Source organism: Ahaetulla prasina, chromosome 1 (genome assembly GCF_028640845.1).
Source record: "Ahaetulla prasina isolate Xishuangbanna chromosome 1, ASM2864084v1, whole genome shotgun sequence".
Classification (NCBI taxonomy): Eukaryota; Metazoa; Chordata; class Lepidosauria; order Squamata; family Colubridae; genus Ahaetulla; species Ahaetulla prasina.
The window spans coordinates 99,025,844-99,042,608 of record NC_080539.1 but is presented as its reverse complement, the minus strand read 5'-3'; the positions used below and the strand labels follow the sequence as shown (position 1 = coordinate 99,042,608).

The 16,765-nt window shown below is 39.9% G+C and overlaps 1 protein-coding gene across 3 annotated transcripts in view; it reads left to right on the top strand.

Annotated features, from left to right (window-relative positions):
- Positions 1-16,765, top strand: part of GRM1 (glutamate metabotropic receptor 1) — a 250,185-nt gene that overhangs the window by 205,661 nt on the left and 27,759 nt on the right. For 2 of the 3 annotated variants that reach the window (XM_058170100.1, XM_058170108.1), the window contains exons 5-7: positions 2,155-2,323; positions 7,349-7,475; positions 9,992-10,922. In XM_058170100.1, coding sequence (XP_058026083.1) covers positions 2,155-2,323; positions 7,349-7,475; positions 9,992-10,922 — 1,227 coding nt within the window. Of the gene's footprint in view, positions 1-2,154; positions 2,324-7,348; positions 7,476-9,991; positions 10,923-12,490; positions 12,512-16,765 lie in introns of all 3 variants that reach the window. The other variant, XM_058170116.1, reaches the window with a different exon arrangement.

Here is a 16,765-nt window from a genome sequence, read left to right as displayed (position 1 = left end):
AGATTTTTCTGAATTTTGAGTCTATCTTCCAAAGTGTTAGCAATTCCACCCAGCTTGGTGTTGTCTGCAGATTTTATGAGTTCTCCTTCCATCTCCTTATCAAAATCATTTACAGGTAATCCTCAACTTACAACCATTCATTTAATGATTGTTGAAAGTTACAATGGTACCTTGATGAACGTATCTTTTCTTTTATGTACACTGAGAGCATATGCACCAAGACAAATTCCTTGTGTGTCCAATCACACTTGGCCAATAAATTCTATTCTATTCTATTCTACTGAAAAAAAGTGGCTTATCACCATTTTTCACACTTACAAATAGTGCAGTATCCCTATCAGACTTTGGATGCTTGGCAACTGGTTCATATTATGATGGTTTCAATGTCCTGGGGTCATGTGATCTTCTTTTGTGACCTTCTGACAAGCAAAGTTAATGTGGAAGCCAGATTTACTTATCAACTGTTGCTAATTTAACTGTTGCAGTGATTCACTTAACAACAGTGGCAAGAGAGATTGTAAAATGGGGCAAAACTTACTTAACAACTATTTTGCTTAGCAAATAGAAATGTTGGACTGAATTATGGCCATAAATCAAGGATTACTTGTATGAAGATGTTGAAGAGCACTGGGCCCAAGACAGAATCTTGACGTATCTCACTGCATGCTTCTCTCCATGTAGCTGTAGTTCCATTGAGGACTACATGCTGAGTCACAGCATATCCTGCTTCTTCAGGATATGAGAAAGATCCATGAGGTACAGTAGCTTAGTCTTGTTTGGATTCAATTTAAATCTGATCTGTCACATTCAGACCCACACAACTTTCAGACATTGGGACAAAATGTGGACAGCATCTCTGGCCCAAGGCCCTGATGTACCATTGGGTACCATAGAATTTTAAGTTGTCCTGAGTCATTCAGTTTAGTTGGGTGGCTATAGAAATTGAATGGATGGATGGATGACAGACCATACTGATAACATCACACCCTGAAATGCTGAATGGTTTTACATAGACAAGTTTTCCTTTTGTCCTTTCTGGCCCAGCCCAGTGATTTCATTTCTTTAAATTGAGTATAGTAGACCAAGGGGTATGGTGGCCAAAAATGTTTTCATTAGGTACTACATTTACATAAAAAGAAGGATGGATGAATGTTGGGAAGCGAATGAAATATCTGCAAGCAGGCAACCAAGCTCAGAGAACACCATCATCTCCATATTTCAATCCTGCGTTACAGAAATTCTCTTTGGTTGGAATAATCAATCAATCTGAATAGAGTTGGACGGGATCTTGGAGGTCATATAATCCAACTTTCTGCTCAAGCAGGAGATCCTATACCAGTGATGGCTAATCTTTTTGCTGTTGCATGCCAAAAGTGGGGGGAGCATGGAGGGGTTGCCCTCATGTGTGCCCACACCCATAATTCAAGCCTGGGGAGGGAAAAACGGCCTTCCCTACCCCCAGAGGCCCTCTGGAGGCCAGAAACAGCCTGTTCCTGACTTCCGGTAGGCCTGGAAGACCTGAAAATCAGCTGGCCAGCGTGCACAGGGCAACACTCGGGTGCCCACCAATATGGCTCCGCGTGCCACCTGTGGCACCTGTGCCATAGGTTCGCCATCACGGTCCTATACCATTTCAAACAGGTGGCTGTCCAATCTGTTCTTAAAAACTTCCAATGGTGAAACACCTACAACTTCTGAAGGCAACCTGTTCCACTGGTTAATTGTCCTCACTGTTAGGAAGCTTCTCCTTAATTTTAGGTTTCTTCTCTCCTTGAGTAGTTTCTATCCATTGTTTCTTGTCTTCTAGTGCTTTGGAAAATAAGTTGAGCCCCTCTTCTTTGTAGCAGACCCTCAAATATTAGAATACTGCTATCATGTCATCCATAGTCCTTCTTTTCTCTAGATTGGCCATACTCAACTCCTGCAACCGTTCTTCATATGTTTTTGTCTCCAGGCCCTTAATCATCTAAGCTGCTCTTCTTTGCTCTTTTTCCAAATGTTAAATTTTCCAAAGAGTTAAATTTCCAAAGCGATGTTAAATTGTGTATGGATAGGAAAGGGTTTATTCTATTTTGACTGAGGGAGGAGAAGATGAGATGTTAATGCTTTGGGCAATTTTTTTAATTAGACATATTTTTTCTTTCTATTCTCTAGATATGACATCATGAACCTGCAACAGATAGAATCTAACCGTTATGATTATGTCCACATCGGGACTTGGCACGAGGGAGTCTTGAATATCGATGATAACCGAATTCAAATGAACAAAACCGAAATGGTCCGGTCTGTATGTAGTGATCCATGTTTGAAAGGTCAAATTAAGGTAATTGTTCCTATAGAAGTACATTTGTTGAAAAAGATGGATATAATCATAAAAGATTAAGTGACACAAATAATTACTCCTAAATAATCTGTGTATAACAGTGTTAGTTGAGCCCAGCTCCGGCTCGACACATGACGCTACAGAGATCCGGATCATGGGAGCAGCCCCTAATCAAAGATCCAAAGGATGACATATCGAGGACTCATTCGAGGGGTGCAGGGATCTGCATTTGGGAAGCATGGGAAGGGAATCAGCCCACTGGCGGCTGGGATAGAGGGAGATGAGGGCTGGGCATTACGAAGAGCTGCTTTAGTTCCAGGATGTAGCAGATGACATGGCAGCAGAGGCTGTCAGACGAGGAGGGAGAGAGTGGCCAGACATCCAATTAACGGAGCAGTTCAGTCATGGGCCGGGGCATTAGCAGCACGGGATGTTTAAAAAGGGGCTGAGAGGCAGAAGCTCTCAGCGCTGACTTTGTACAGAGAAACCTCTACTAGTACTGGGACCTGGTTTGTAGCAGACCCAATAAATGGAATCACTATTGGAGAAAAAAACAAGTTGGCTTGTTTCTTCTCACAGCGTCTGACACAATTGTGGCTGAGCCAGTGTACTGATTCCCTTCCATGCTTCCCAAACACAGATCCCTGCACTCCTTGAACAAGCCCCCGATATGTTATCCCTTTGGATCTTTGATTAGGGGCTGCTCCCATGATCCGGATCATTAAGGCAAAATTCTTAATCAAAGCAAGCCTCCTTAAGAAAACCAATTCTGCATGCAGGATGAAAAATACAAATTGAGCACATTTCTCTTCCAAATTTCCTCTCCTGGGAATCACATAGTCCACCTTTTGGGGAAAAGATTGGTAATGAATTCTGATTCAATATTTCATGTTCAATGGCCATATCTCACGTTCAGTGTTCAGTGTTTAATATGACCCAAAAGGTTTAGAACCAAATACTTGGAAAGAAATTTGTAGTTTGGAAGACTTGAAGAATAGTTTGGAGAATCTCTCCACCCCATTGCAATAGCTGTGTATTCATTTGAAGCATCCTTCAAATCTGTGAGGTTTAAAAGCATCCTTTCCCCCCCCAGTAAAAATAATTCAGAGATGCAAATTTGAAAGGAAAAATGTGATTCAGAACATACATCAGTACCTTCATAGCATTGCCAGGAATAACTTAAATAAGCCACAACTTCTTCTGGGCTCCTGCTTTTTATCTCTTGTGGCTGACACTTGTTCTTGGGAAAAAACACAGTGGTTTAAGATATTCCCAATAGGTGCTATAATAGCAATAGCACTTAGACTTAAATACCACTTCACAGTGCTTTTACAGCCCTCTCTAAGCAGTTTACAGAGTCAGCATATTGCCCCCAATAATCTGGGTCCTCATTTTACCAACCTTGGAAGGATGGAAGGCTAAATCAACCTTGAGCCAGTGAGAATCAAACTGCTGAACTCTGGCAGCTGGCAATCAGCAGAATTAGCCTGCCATACTGTATTCTAACCACTGCGCCATCACTGCTCTTAAGCAAACCCAGGTCCTCTCACATTTTCTCCTTCAAATCCAGAATATTGCCCAGCCCTTAAAAATAATAAACATTTTACTCCAGGAGTTTGTGGACAATTTTTGTTGGATAAAATAATAATGATTAATGTGGAACTCCATTGTGTTTTATCCCAGATTTTGCAGTATATATGACCTCATTTTTCTTCCCGTTAGGTGTCCTAAACTTTACCTTAAGAAATGCAGCCTATGTGTCATTGTTAAAGCTTTTCTTTCTCCTGTTTAAATCACATCACATCACCAACAGGGACGTTTAGTCCCAGAGATCTTGGACACAATTGCAGTATTCAGGTCCTTCCTTCAAGGTGTTTTCAAACACTTATTTTTCTCATGTTTTTATTCAGCAAGGTTATCTCCCCTAAAGACACCAGTAAATGAAACACTTTTGTCTCATCGCTGCCATCTAATCCTGCATTTTTGGTAGTTCTTAGATTTTTTGCTGATAGTATTTGTCTTGAAAAGTTTCTCCTGAACATCTGGTGATTTTGCAAAGGGAGGGTGGCAGGGGAGGGAAGGGATGTCTTTATTGAATGGTAAATGTGAATTTATTTACTTCGAAAAGTGTTAGTTGGGACCTTCAAGTTCATTGTGTCCCACTTGCAGTCCTGCCTTAATGGCATTACTAGGGGCAGTGGTGCTGCCACAATTGCTCTTTTATCGAAACCTAGTATAGTCAAAACTACAAATTGGATAGATGATAGATAGATAGATAGATAGATAGATAGATAGATAGATAGATAGATAGATAGATAGATAGATAGATAGAATTCTTTATTGACCAAGTGTGATTGGACACACAAAGAATTTGTCTTTGGTGCATATGACATGTTCTCCTTAAAATATATAAAACTGCAGTCCAGTTTCACTATGCCTCCTATCACATCCCACTACTGAAATCCTATTTGTTTCACGAACATTATCTCTTTTGTTTTCTAACAAGTGGTTGTCTCTCTGTTTTAGAATAAAGGAATATAGTCAGAGTCCCAAAGGTACTTTTTTTCAAGAGGCAACTGGATTTTCTGCTCTTTCTTTGAAAACGTTTCGCTTCTCATCCAAGACGCTTCTTCAGCTCTGACTAGATGGTGGGGAATGGAAGGATTTATACTCCTTTCAGACAGCTGGTCATTTACATTCTTTTTTGAAGTGAAATGTCTTCAAAGAAAAACCAGAAAGTCCAGCTGCCTCTTGAAAAAGCACCTTTGGGACAACCATGACCTGGATGATTGAGAATCTCCATAAAATATACCCGAGCCTTCTGCTTTATTAAAAAGACTTTCCATAGGTTTTGTTTTGTTTTCTGAATGAAAAAACCCATATCTGGCACCACAAGTGGTGCAGTGGATAGAATGCCGCATTGCAGGCTCACTCTGCTCATTGCCAGGAGTTTGATTCTGTCCTGCTCAAGGTTGACTCAGCCTTCCATCCTTCTGAGGCCAGTAAAATGAGGACCCAGATTGCTGGGGAAAATATGCTGACTCTGTAAACTATTTAAAGAGCACTGTAAAGCACTATGAAGTGGTATATAAGTCTAAGTGCTATTGCTATATCACATTTTATAATATAACATTTACCTACCAACATACTAGCTAATTATGTTATATAACTCTAATTCCCCTACATGGAAACTAAAACATATACCACATACTGCCTTTCCTCTGTTCCCACATCATAGGCAGCTTTGAGCTGCAAACAAAATCACTGTTCAAACAAAACCTCTACCTGCTGATTCCATTTGTATCTTGCTAAAAACAATTTGCTACCCACCATGCTTATTTGGCATGAAGCATAAAAATACGTGAGAATCAAACAATGTACAGAAAGTTAGCTTTTCAGAACAATGGTTCCATTTTACGTGGTGGAGGATGCTGATAAAAAACTGCAGTATTACAGAAGGGGAATATCTGTTAGTGAAATATCTATTAGTAATACTTTATTTGCTCTTTCCTTTTTAGTCCTATGAGGGGGGAAAAAGGACCTGCACTATTCAATTTCAAAAAATGGGTAATTTTAATGTTTTCAGTAGAGACCAAAATAAACCCGCCTGACCTGTGTTCCTCAATCAAAATCTTATTGTCTCTTCTTGAGTTATTTTTTTATTTGAAAAGAGGGGACAAGTAAAATGGCTACAATTGAAGATACTGACCTTGCTTTAGATAAAGATGTTGGACAGGTCTCAACTGGAGTTTCTTTGCTCCAAAAAATGGACTCTAATGAAGATTCAAGTGCAAAATCTTTTTCATATTTTTAGAAACTACCTAATACCCAAGTAGTGTGCATTAATGTTTCAATCAAGACAGACTTTTTGGGTTACTTCTTTTACTTTCCAATTTTACGACTGCATTTGACCTATAAAATGGCCCTATGTTGCAATAGACAATTAGTCTCTGCAGCTCAGTCTTTACTCGGACTGGATTTGCATATCGTATTAAATTAAAATATTGCTTGCTTCTGACTATGTAATATATGGGTGCAATCATTATAGATGGTAGGAGGCCTGAAGGCTCAGTGGTTAAAGATGCTGAGCTTGTCAGCTGAAAAGCTGATAGTTGAGGTTCGAGACCCAAGCGTCGCATTATGGGGTGAGGTCCCGTTACTTGCACCAGCTCCTGCCAACCTAGCAGTTTGAAAGCATGCAAATGCAAGTAGATAAATAGGTACCATTTCAGTGGGAAGCAAACAGCATTCTATCTGCCTTGGCATATAGTCATTCTGGCCACATGACCACAGAAGGGTCTTCAGACAATTTTTTTTTTGAATTTATATCCCGCCCTTCTCCGAAGACTCAGGGCGGCTTACAATGTGTTAAGTAATAGTCTTCATCCATTTGTATATTATATACAAAGTCAACTTTTATTGCCCCACAACAATCTGGGTCCTCATTTTAGCTACCTTATAAAGGATGGAAGGCTGAGTCAACCTTGGGCCTGATGGGACTTGAACTTGCAGTAATTGCAAGCAGCTGTTAATAACAGACTGCTTTAGTCTGTTGAGCCTCCAGAGGCCCAATGCATTTCTCTCACCTAAGAAATGGAGATGAGCACCGCTCCTTGGATTCGGACACAATTGGACAGGGGAAATCTTTACCTTTATTATAGATGAGTGTTACAGACCAACTTGGCTGTCAGGAGTTTTAGGATGGGGTCCTCTCTGGCACTTTTACTTTGACTCCTTTTTTCTGATGAATGCTAGGTAAGAAGACCTGGGACAATTAGATCGAAAGCCTTCAGTCTGTTATGGAGCAACAGATCTTTCAAAGGCTCAAGCACTTGGTTTTTATTCGCAGATCTATTTTGGTCCAGATAAGTTGAGTCATCAATAAAGGTTTTAAAATTTGCCTAGTGTTATTACTTTATGAGACAGTATTCATAATTTCACTTACTATATTGCTAAAGGGATACCATATTCAGAAACCATACTAAAAGATTTTCATCTAAAAACAAATATCGAATTTTATTTTAGGTTATAAGGAAGGGAGAAGTGAGCTGCTGCTGGATTTGTACAGCTTGCAAGGAGAATGAATTTGTGCAAGATGAGTTCACATGCAAAGCCTGTGAGCTGGGATGGTGGCCAAATGAGGAGCTAACAGGTATGAGCAAAACTTCTTACCATAACAGTCTGTCTCTACTCACAAAATAATAACGTTTATTTTACTTATTTATCTTCCATTTTCCTTCCTAAATTCAATTCCAGAGCAAGATGTATAATGAATAGGCAGCAAAAGTACACTACCTGGACAGCCACAAAAGTATCTGATTACACTTACAAAAAAAAAATCAATGTCCATACAGATAGTTCTCATTTAGCAACTGCGTCATTTAGCGGCCATTCACAGTTATGACAGTGATGAAAACTAACTTAGCCATCAGTCCTCGTGTTTATGATGTCTGTAAAGCAAAAGAAAGCTGAAGTAAAATCATAACAGTTTCACTTATCAACTGCTTCATTTAACAACTAAATGATTAGTCCCAGCAGTGATCGCTAAAGGATAGTTAACTGTATACGCACATTTCTGTATGGGGATATACTGTGTTTCCCCAAAAATAAGACCCTGACTTATATATTTTTGAACCCTGAAATAAGCGCTTGGCTATCTCTCCACCCAATCAGCCAGATACAAGGTACAAGGTATAGGTACAAGATTCTTGTAGGAAAAAAAATATGAACAAGAATTGCTATTCCTGCTACTATGTTCCTGGAGAAAAGTTAGGAAGCCAGGCAGGGATGGGCTTCAAAAATTTTAGCAAGGGGTTTTCTGCCCGGTTGCTGGGTGGGCGTGGCCATGGTGGGCGTGGTTTGTCGGCCACCTGCACCATGGTGGTGGGGGCATTTTTGCTATCCGTGGGCTCCGGAGGCTTTCCTTGAGCCTCTGGGAGGGGGAAAACAGCCTCCCCAGGCTCCGGAGGCCCTCCAGAGGCCCTTCCTGAACTTCTGGTAGGCCTGTTTTTCGCCATCCCCAAGCCTCCACGTGTGCCCTGCGCTTACCTGCATCCAAAACGGGCCCCATGGGGACCCCTGGGAGGGGCAGGGTGGGGTGAGCGGGGCCAGCCACAAGTGGGATTTGGGGGTTCTCCAAACTCTTAGCTAGAGGTTCTCGTGAACCCCTGCCAACCCCCAGAAGCTCACCCCTGAACCCAGGAATGCTTTTAGCAATACCTTTACCAGGAATCTGGTATGTGAGCATACTACTGTTATTTATACCACCCTGGAAACTACAAAAAATTTGAATTAATAATTTGCTTTAAACAAAGAACATCGAGCATTTGTTTTTGATAGATCATAAATAAGATTGATGTTGTACAATTGCTTCACTCCAAAACCTGAAGTTTCCGTGTATTTTTTAAGAGTTTAAAATTTACAGTTAGTTTTCACCACATGTATCATTACAGTTGCAGAGAAGCATTGAGATTATTGGAACATTGTGAGGGAGTAAAACTGTAGGTGGCAATAACTGCTTAAACCATCCAGCTCCTATATTTCTTGGAAATTCATTTGGCTTTTTCTTCCACTCAGCAGGCATTTATAATATACGAAGCACTCATTTTAAACTTTACACACACAAGCCTACATTATCAAACTCATGACTGTTGACCAAATAAATTAGTGCCTAAACTGGGCAATCAGCATAAATAGGATGATATATCCCTCTCATGTACCCTTAGCCTAGTAGATCTTATATTCCTATTTTCTCTAGAAAGTGAATGCAGGGTGTCACAATACACAATTTAGGTTAAACGAACAAACAAAACAATAATAATATTATCTTGACAGTTAATGAAACTGAAGCTGCTGGATTTCTGGCTGTCCAGATTACAAGCTATGCAGACAAATAATTGTATAGATAATGCTATCATGTAGAATAAGGGCTGAAGTGCACAATATCTATTTAAAATATAAAAATATTAAAAAATCCATTCTTAATATTGCTTTTAATAGTCAGGAGTGTTGTCTAGTAATAGTCAAAACTTCCAACCACTTTAAAAATTAAATGCCTCTGCTAATTGTCTTTTATACTGTAAATGTCTCAGAAGCTGAATAAATATGTTGGCAGGAGAATTAATTTCTGTCTATGTGTTGCTAAATAGAAACTGTAACTAACATCTGTTTGGTCTGAACGCTGTCCTGGGAATGTTCGTTGGCCTTGAAGTTGTAAGTATAAAGTTTAGAAATGAATAGATTTTGAAAACTAAACTCTTCATCAAATTGCCATGAAAAAAATTAAGAAGAGTCTATTCTTTTTTATGCGGTGTAAGAGATTACAACAATGATACACGAGAGAATTTGTGCTTGTTTTGTACCAGGCCTTCCCTGGTGTTTCCTATTTCTTCCAAAATTTGTGTATCAGATTTAGCAAATGCTCAGGGAGCTGGAAGGAGGAAGGATAATCTATTTTGTTGGCAGATTTTGCCCTGCCAGTAGAATGACATAATTAGATGAAGCTTTTTTACTACCTTTTGTGCAAAAATCACTTGTTTTGATATGAATGCAGGATCACTTCTATTATGCAACTGTTTTTTAAGGATCCCAAAGGAGCCCTTTATTTTGCAATATTTGTCTGCTTATCCAACCGGTTCTTTTTCTTTCTTTCTTTTTTGTATCCTATAGGCTGCAAACCTATCCCTGTAAAGTATCTGCAGTGGAGTGACATAGAGTCCATTGTGGCTGTGGTCTTCTCTTGCCTGGGCATCCTCGTCACCATGTTCGTTACCCTTATCTTTGCACTGTACAGGGATACCCCTGTTGTCAAATCCTCTAGCCGGGAGCTGTGCTACATAATACTTGCGGGGATCTTCCTTGGTTATATATGCCCTTTCACCCTCATTGCTAAGCCCACCGTCACTTCATGCTACCTCCAGCGTCTCCTGGTGGGTCTTTCCTCTGCCATGTGCTACTCTGCCCTTGTAACAAAAACCAACCGCATTGCACGCATTCTAGCAGGGAGCAAGAAAAAAATTTGCACCCGCAAACCACGTTTCATGAGTGCTTGGGCTCAAGTAGTCATTGCCTCCATTTTGATCAGTGTACAGCTGACACTGGTGATTACACTGATCATCATGGAGCCCCCTTTCCCCATCCTTTCCTACCCCAGTATCAAGGAAGTCTTTCTGATCTGCAACACCAGCAACTTAGGTGTGGTTGCCCCAGTGGGTTACAATGGACTTCTCATCATGAGTTGCACTTACTATGCTTTCAAAACTCGCAACGTGCCAGCCAATTTCAATGAAGCCAAGTATATTGCCTTCACTATGTACACAACTTGCATCATCTGGCTTGCCTTTGTACCTATATACTTTGGGAGCAACTACAAGATCATTACAACTTGCTTTGCCGTGAGCCTGAGTGTGACAGTTGCCTTGGGGTGCATGTTCACTCCCAAGATGTATATCATCATTGCAAAGCCTGAAAGGAATGTCCGCAGTGCCTTCACCACTTCAGATGTGGTGCGTATGCATGTCGGGGATGGCAAGACACCTTGTAGGTCCAACACTTTCCTCAGCATATTCCGGAGAAAGAAGCCAGGCACTGGAAACCCAAAGTAAGTACTTTGACAATGCATCTATACAATACTCTTTTTCTCTTCGTTCTTCTTCCAAAACCTATGGTTTTGGATTAAATTAATATTGGCATTAAAGAAGCTAAGCAAGGCAAAATCTGAAATAGGGATCTGGTCTTCCTCTTTGTTGCTTTGAAACAGCAACCAGTCTAATATTCTGACATGTTCTTATCATCTTATAAACCTTCCTGATTTCCTTTCTTTTTTGTTTTCTATGCACATAAAATAATCGGACAGCATAGTGAATTATCAACAAATCTTGGAAAGGTTATTTTTACATCTACAATAATGTTTCATTCTGTGCAAATACAGCCACACAATGATGAATTTATTAACCCTTTACTAACTTATATATTAGGCTTCTCACAGAGACAGCTGAAAATCTCAGCTCTCCAGATGCTCAGCCGTTATTCGGTGTGACGTACTCAATAGAAAATTCACATGCATCACGCAACAAGATTAGTTTCTTTATTGCAGACAAGAAATAAACATTATACTGTACATAAAGAAAATTTGCTCTCTCAGGTGTTTAAATTCTAAGCCTGCTCCTGCTTCTCTGAATCAACAGATACTGGATTGCTCTCTTGGTCTTGAGAGACAATTGTCCTGAATTCACTTTATTTCTTACATTATGGGCCTTACTAATGAACTAAGATTCTGTTATGCTCAGTTGCTGACTAAGACTGAATTGAACAGTCTTAATCTTCCAAGAGCCCTTTGTCTCAATAAGCTTTTTTCATGTTCCAATATATGACAGGTAAGTCACCTAGAAAGATTCTTAAAGCCATTTCAAATCCAGCATTTTTCTGACTCTTGTTCTGCTTAACAAAAATAACCATGGCGAAAGTTATGCTCACCCAAACTACTCTGCAAACCTGCCAGAGTTGTTGGAAGGTTGTGCACGGAACACCACTTTAACCAACAGATTGACAAATATTGTATTTTGGCAGCTTTCAGCTGACTGGAACTTTTCCCTAGAAATAATAGGCCTCACATTGTTATGAATTATAGTTCAAGACTCTAAGAAAAATCTCCTTGAACTTCATGCGAATTTGGCAGAACCTTATGATTCATTTACTCCATCATTTTTTCACTGCCTGATGAAAAATCTCAGAATTTTTTTCTATTCATGCAGTCTCCATTGAAAGAAGAAATTAATAGTGGCTTTTCTATAATTTTCCCTTTATTTAAACAGAAGGAAGGAATGTTGTGGGATGATAATTATATGCACAAGTAGCTGTAGGGCAATTAGATGGATTTCTTACCTTATAAAACAAAGTTTACACACACACTTCTATATAATATGGAGATGATATCTGAGACTATCATTAGCATCTTTATCACCATCCAACTAATTTAGTTTAATATTCATACTTGACTAATTTCCTAGGATTCTACACAGTGTAATTTCTAGATTGGTATTATTAGACAAAAGTGGCTCATCCTAGAATAGAAAGTAATGGTAAGCTAAGCTATTTTTTATTATCATTTTGGGTAAAATTTAGTTCATGCTTGATATTTACCAAAGCTTAAGAATTTGAAGAGCTCAGTTCGGAACTTCTGGAAATGTTGTAATTGCAATAGATCTTCTCAGGATGACAGGTATGCAATTACCAATTCTGAATGATTAGCACGGTAAAAAAAAAGGCTCTGAAATGGTAATCCACATAAATTTTTAAAATTTATTTAGTTTTTTTTTTTTTCAATAGTGGTACAGAAGAATCATTAGAACCCTGAGTTTGAGAAGGTTACTGTACAAGAATAAGTAAATGTTATGCTTAATTGTTGTTTTTTTTTTGTCTTTTGTAGCAGGAAATTCAGTTCTACCTGTTATGAGGAATACAATATTTCTGACAGAGTTTTAAAACCATTTTTGTTCTTTTCAAAAAACCAATATAAAATGTTAAAATAATTATTCTGATAATTTTATAATTCTTATTTTTTTTATTAACTTTTAAAAACAAAGGAACAGCATTTAAATGTCCAAAGAATAAATATTGCCGAATTAGAGACAGGAGAATAGATAATGGACAATACTGAATGTGTGTGTGTGTGTGTGTGTGTGTGTGTGTGTGTGTGTGTGTATAGGTCTTGGCATATTCGGGTCTTTTCCTGTGTCAGGTTGAGAGTATCTTGGCGACGTTTCAATGAGGTCTCATTCATCATCTTCAGGCTGGTGCTTTCAGCTTCATGCTTGTGTGAGCAAAGCGTGGTCAGAGCTGCCGTCTCTCTATAAATACTGGTGGGGAGGTGGGGAGTGTTGCTATGAGCAGGTTGGTTGGCTGTGTGGTTGCATCTTGATTGGTAGATGGAGTGGGTGTTTGCAGATTGGTCGAGGTGGGGGGTGTTGCTGTGAGCGGGTTGGTTGACTGTATGGTTTCATCTTGATTGGTAGATGGAGTGGGTGTTTGCAGATTGGTCGGCTGTTTCGTAGCATCCTGTGTGGGTGTAGTCCTAGTCTTTTGTTCCTGAGCTTTGGTATTGTGGCCTCTGGAGTTCTGTTATCTGATGTCTTGAGCAGATGGCTTTGATGCAGCGTCCCGGGTTTTGGTTTGGACCAAAGACCTCGATACTCATAACCTTACATGGGAAAAGACCCGAATATGCCAAGACAGACAGACAGACAGATATATATATCAGGCTTCAGCTTCGTGCTTCTGGGAGCAATGTGTGATTGCAGCTGTTTCTTCCTTTTTAACTGCTAGTGGGGGTTTGAACTGATTGGGTGGGAGCTTGGCTGTGCTCTGATTGGATGGGGGTTTTTTTGTGCTCTGATTGGCTCGGGGTGTGTCCTGTTTGGGTGGGGGCTTCCAATTTTACGCGGGAGAAAACCCGAAAAACCAAAGACCTACATACAAACACCCGCAAAAACCTCAGAAAACATATATATATATATATATATATATATATATTCACACACACACACTATACATATACATATATATATATATATATATATATATATATATATATTTGTTTTCTGAGGTTTTCACGGGTGTTTGTATATAGGTCTTTGGTTGTTGGGGTTTTCTCCCGTGTAAAATTGGAAGTGTCTTGGCGACGTTTCGACGAAGTCTCATTCGTCATCTTCAGGCTTCAGCTTCGTGCTTCTGGGAGCAATGTGTGATCGCAGCTGTTTCTTCCTTTTAACTGCTAGTGGGGGTTTGAACTGATTGGGTGGGAGCTTGGCTGTGCTCTGATTGGATGGGGGGTTTTCTGTGCTCTGATTGGCTGGGGGTGTGTCCTGTGTTGGTGGGGGCTTGGTTGTGCTCAGTCTAGTCTGTGCTGCAGGGGGATTTGAGCTGGTGACCTGCATAGCTGTTGTTTGGCTTTGTGGTCGTGCTACATCTTCATAGTGGGTGTCAGTCTGCTGCATGAATGGATTGGATGTCTTAGTCTACAGAAAACCCAATGGCTCCCTAGGACACACCATCTACCAGAAGAAAACACACACAAACCGCTATCTGTACGCACTCTCACACCACCACCCAGCACAGATCAACTCCGTAGCCAAGACACTCATCTCCAGAACAAAATGCTTAGCTGATGAACAACACCTAAAACCCGAACTAGACACTCTCACTAACGTACTAACATCCAATGGATTCCAAAGAAATAAGATTACCAAGCTAATCCAAAAAGAACCCCCCACTAAAATCCAAGACAGAGAACAAGAAAACGGCACAGCCCTCCTCCCATATATAAAAGGCACCACAGACAGAATCAGCAAGATCCTCCACAAACACAACATCAAGACAGCATTCTGCACAAACAGAAAAATATCCACCATCCTAAGAAACCCCAAAGACAAAATTGAGTTAGAAAATCAAGGAGTATATGAAATCCCATGCCCCACCACATACATTGGACAAACCAACAGAAGAATAAGTGCACACATTGAAGAACACAAGAACTCATTCAAAAAAGAGGAACCAACTTCTTCCCTGGTCCAACACTTTAAAGTCACAGGACATGATATTGACTTTAAAAAGACCAGAACTATCGCCAAAACTGAACACTTTAACAACAGAATAATCAGAGAAGCCATTGAGATAGAAAAACGCCCACACAGCATGAACAAACGAGATGACACCTCCCGCCTACCAGCCATTTGGAAACCCGCCCTTATTGACAAACGAGTCCCTAACACGAGGAATGACACCAGACCCACACTCACAAGGTCCACACAGGATGTCACCACCGCACATCCACCCAGAAAGCAGACCCAAACCCACACTGATCATAAAGCATGACCAAGGACCAGAAGCCAGACCGCAGCTGCAACATTAGCCATTTCAAACCCCTCCAATCCATTCATGCAGCAGACTGACACCCACTATGAAGATGTAGCACGACCACAAAGCCAAACAACAGCTATGCAGCTCACCAGCTCAAATCCCCCTGCAGCACAGACTAGACTGAGCACAACCAAGCCCCCACCAACACAGGACACACCCCCAGCCAATCAGAGCACAGAAAAACCCCCATCCAATCAGAGCACAGCCAAGCTCCCACCCAATCAGTTCAAACCCCCACTAGCAGTTAAAAGGAAGAAACAGCTGCGATCACACATTGCTCCCAGAAGCACGAAGCTGAAGCCTGAAGATGACGAATGAGACTTCGTCGAAACGTCGCCAAGAAAAAAATATTTATGACTATTTACTTTGTGTGAAAGTACATATAAAAATAAACATTTTGTAGAGATGTATTTTTTTAAAATCAGATTATTGCAGAAATAGACAGAATGTATTAATGAACTATCATGGCGAGGGGATGCTAACAGAATTAGTCAAAACAGCAAACAATTGCCTTCAAAAAGAATTTTATATAAAAACATAGCTTAAAATAAAGATTTTATTATAATTCCATATCCCTTCCTTTCAATACAACATGGACATGACCCAAAAACAGGCTATTATCTATAAGAGCTGCTAGAGCACAAAAATGGAACCATATAAGAAAGAATGAGGCAATTTTACAGACTCAGGTATTGTAAAAAAAACAAAAAAAACAACCACCTCTTCTTGGCTAAAAAAAAAAATCTAATCTTTATCCATAGCAGAAATTCAAAATAGTTATATTAAATGAATGTTCGCCTTTGTAAATGTTCAGATGATCTTCTGTCTGAATTAAAGTACCTAGTATATAATGTTAAGCCATAATAAGGTTTGGGATTTGGGGGCTCAGTGTAATTTAGCTTTATTTAAAACCAGGGACTCTGGGAAGTAAAACATGGTTTAAAAATTCTGGCTTAGGGTGTTGTCTGAATTCACCCAGTATGAAACACCAAACTGCCCACTGTGTCATTTGTTGCAACATTGACACAGCTGCATTCTAATTGGTATCCAGTTCTAGTTTAACCTGGAGTTCTTCTATTTCAGGGATGTCAAATTCATGTCATCACAGTGGTGTCACATGACATATCGGTCATGTGTTGTATTATTGGTAAACCAGGCATGGGCGTGGCCAGCACGTGACACACCCGCCCCTGTTCTATTTGCTCGAATATATTATCATTGCCCTATAAGAAAGGGCAAAATAGTTTAGGAATAGCATTGCCTTGTAGTAAAATATATATTACCAGTACATTAGCTTTATGCAATTTTGACACGTCTCTTTGTAAATGTGAAAATGTGGCCATTGTCCAGGTATTGCTATTATTTTGGGCTTTCAGATTCTGACTGAAAATTTCATCATACGAGGGAGAAGGTTGGATGCTTATTCTTTTATCTTCCATAATCATCCACCTGCCCTGACTTCTATCTCTCTCTCTTCTGGCCCCTCCATTCCAATCCATTAGTCCAAGTTTTTCTTCTGTATCCCAA